Source organism: Alosa pseudoharengus, unplaced genomic scaffold, assembly GCF_046254945.1.
Source record: "Alosa pseudoharengus isolate Yale_2024_CS ecotype anadromous, Long Island Sound unplaced genomic scaffold, YU_APseudo_1.1 YU_APseudo_1.1_scf_10, whole genome shotgun sequence".
NCBI classification, from domain to species: Eukaryota; Metazoa; Chordata; class Actinopteri; order Clupeiformes; family Clupeidae; genus Alosa; species Alosa pseudoharengus.
The window spans coordinates 16,560,365-16,561,987 of record NW_027468565.1 but is presented as its reverse complement, the minus strand read 5'-3'; the positions used below and the strand labels follow the sequence as shown (position 1 = coordinate 16,561,987).

The window sequence follows — 1,623 nt, the reverse complement described above, 5'->3', positions numbered from 1 at the left end:
GTTATTACTTCTTCCAGCAGGATGGTAACCAAGGCATTACAATTTTTGTCAATGCACTGGACAGGTCCTTGACTTCTCAAACTGGACTGACTCGGCTGCAGTTCCACAACAAAAGCAACTATCCAAGTCAAGAGGTTCTGTCAATCAGACCAATGTCGAAAGTGCATTGGATGTAGGCGTTTCTACAGCTCCTCCTCCAAACAGAGAAAGCTTTGCGGCTTTGGTGCAGTGGTGCTCGCTCTGCTCTGCGTTAACATACGCTGCTGTATTCACAAAGTTGAAATAAACACTGTTGGAAAAATAGCTCTACTCATTTTAAAGGGACTTTAGTGTGTTCGGGCTTCGACGTAAGGACATACACTGCGCGTTTTTCTTCGGAAGTGGAGTATTTTGTTATAGGGGTCTCATACAGGAATACAGTATGAGGTGCAGTTATGGCAAGAAGGGGTAAGTGTGTTGTGAGAACCCTGGAGGACTTGACGCTGGACTCGGGTTATGGTGGAGCGGCAGACTCCTTCAGGTCGTCCAGCTTGTCGCTGTGCTGTTCTGACGCGCACACATCGTTCGCGCATGGAGGGAATGGTTGGCATCTAACAGACTCTATGCACAGTAGACACAACAGCCTTGACACTGTCAACACCGTTCTGGTCGAAGACGCCGAGAACCTGGAGTGCGCCGGACACTGTGCGAAACTTCCCGAGCTTGAGGATGTGCCTTGGAGTCTCGGGGAGGTGGAAAACGCGCTTCGAAAGGAAGAGGAGCTCAAAGACGGAGCCTTTCCTGGCGACCTGTTGGCGAGGCTTTCTGCGCTGGTCAGTCGAGCGCTGGTGAGGATCGCCAAGGAGGCACAGCGTCTGAGTTTGCGCTATGCCAAATGCACCAAATATGAGATCCAAAGTGCCATCAAGATCGTTCTATCCTGGACGATATCTGTCAACTGTATCACTGCGTCGCTTAGCGCACTGTCCATGTATAACATGAGCACGGAGGATAAATTCAGTCGTGGGAAGTCGGAGCGCTGCGGGCTGGTCTTCTCAGTGGGGAAGTTCTTCAGGTGGATGGTGGACAGCAGGGTCGCACTGCGGGTCCACGAGCACGCAGCCATTTACCTGTGTGCGTGCATGGAGAGCCTTTTCCGAGAGGTGTTCACGCGCGCCCTGCGCACTGCCCTGGTCGAGAAGGACAACGGGATCCCAAAGTTTTCGCTCGAGTCATTAGAGCAGGCCATTAATAACGACTCGGAGGTATGGGGCCTACAGCTGCCTTATCAGCACCTCATCTGCGGGAAGAACGCCAGCGGTGAGACCCCTCATTAAATGCCTTGCTTTCACCTGTCACACGAATTTGTCTTAATTCCATTGCTTTAGTCACAATCTTTTCGAGTCCACTTTCTGATGTCTTTTCTATAGTATTTTTTTTTTACTCTGACCTTAATAACTTGGAAACTAACAGCAACAGCCTTTACATTCTATTTTTTTTCCTTTTGTTGGGTGGAATTGTTGACACATTTTGACATGTGATTTTGAAGGGAACAAAAATAGTCCAATTAGTGGAGCTGCCTGCTATACTCATGCAGTATCTATGTAACTACACCATTCCCATGCTTGACAGATCAATTTCCAA

The 1,623-nt window shown here is 49.0% G+C and overlaps 1 protein-coding gene across 1 annotated transcript in view; it reads left to right on the top strand.

The window, feature by feature from the left end:
* The first annotated feature begins 216 nt into the window (after positions 1-216).
* The window catches only part of btbd11b (BTB (POZ) domain containing 11b), a 64,843-nt gene continuing 63,436 nt past the window's right edge, over positions 217-1,623 (top strand). The window contains exon 1 of the mRNA XM_076265615.1: positions 217-1,299. Coding sequence (XP_076121730.1) covers positions 435-1,299 — 865 coding nt within the window. The 5' untranslated portion in view covers positions 217-434. The remainder of the gene's footprint in view (positions 1,300-1,623) is intronic.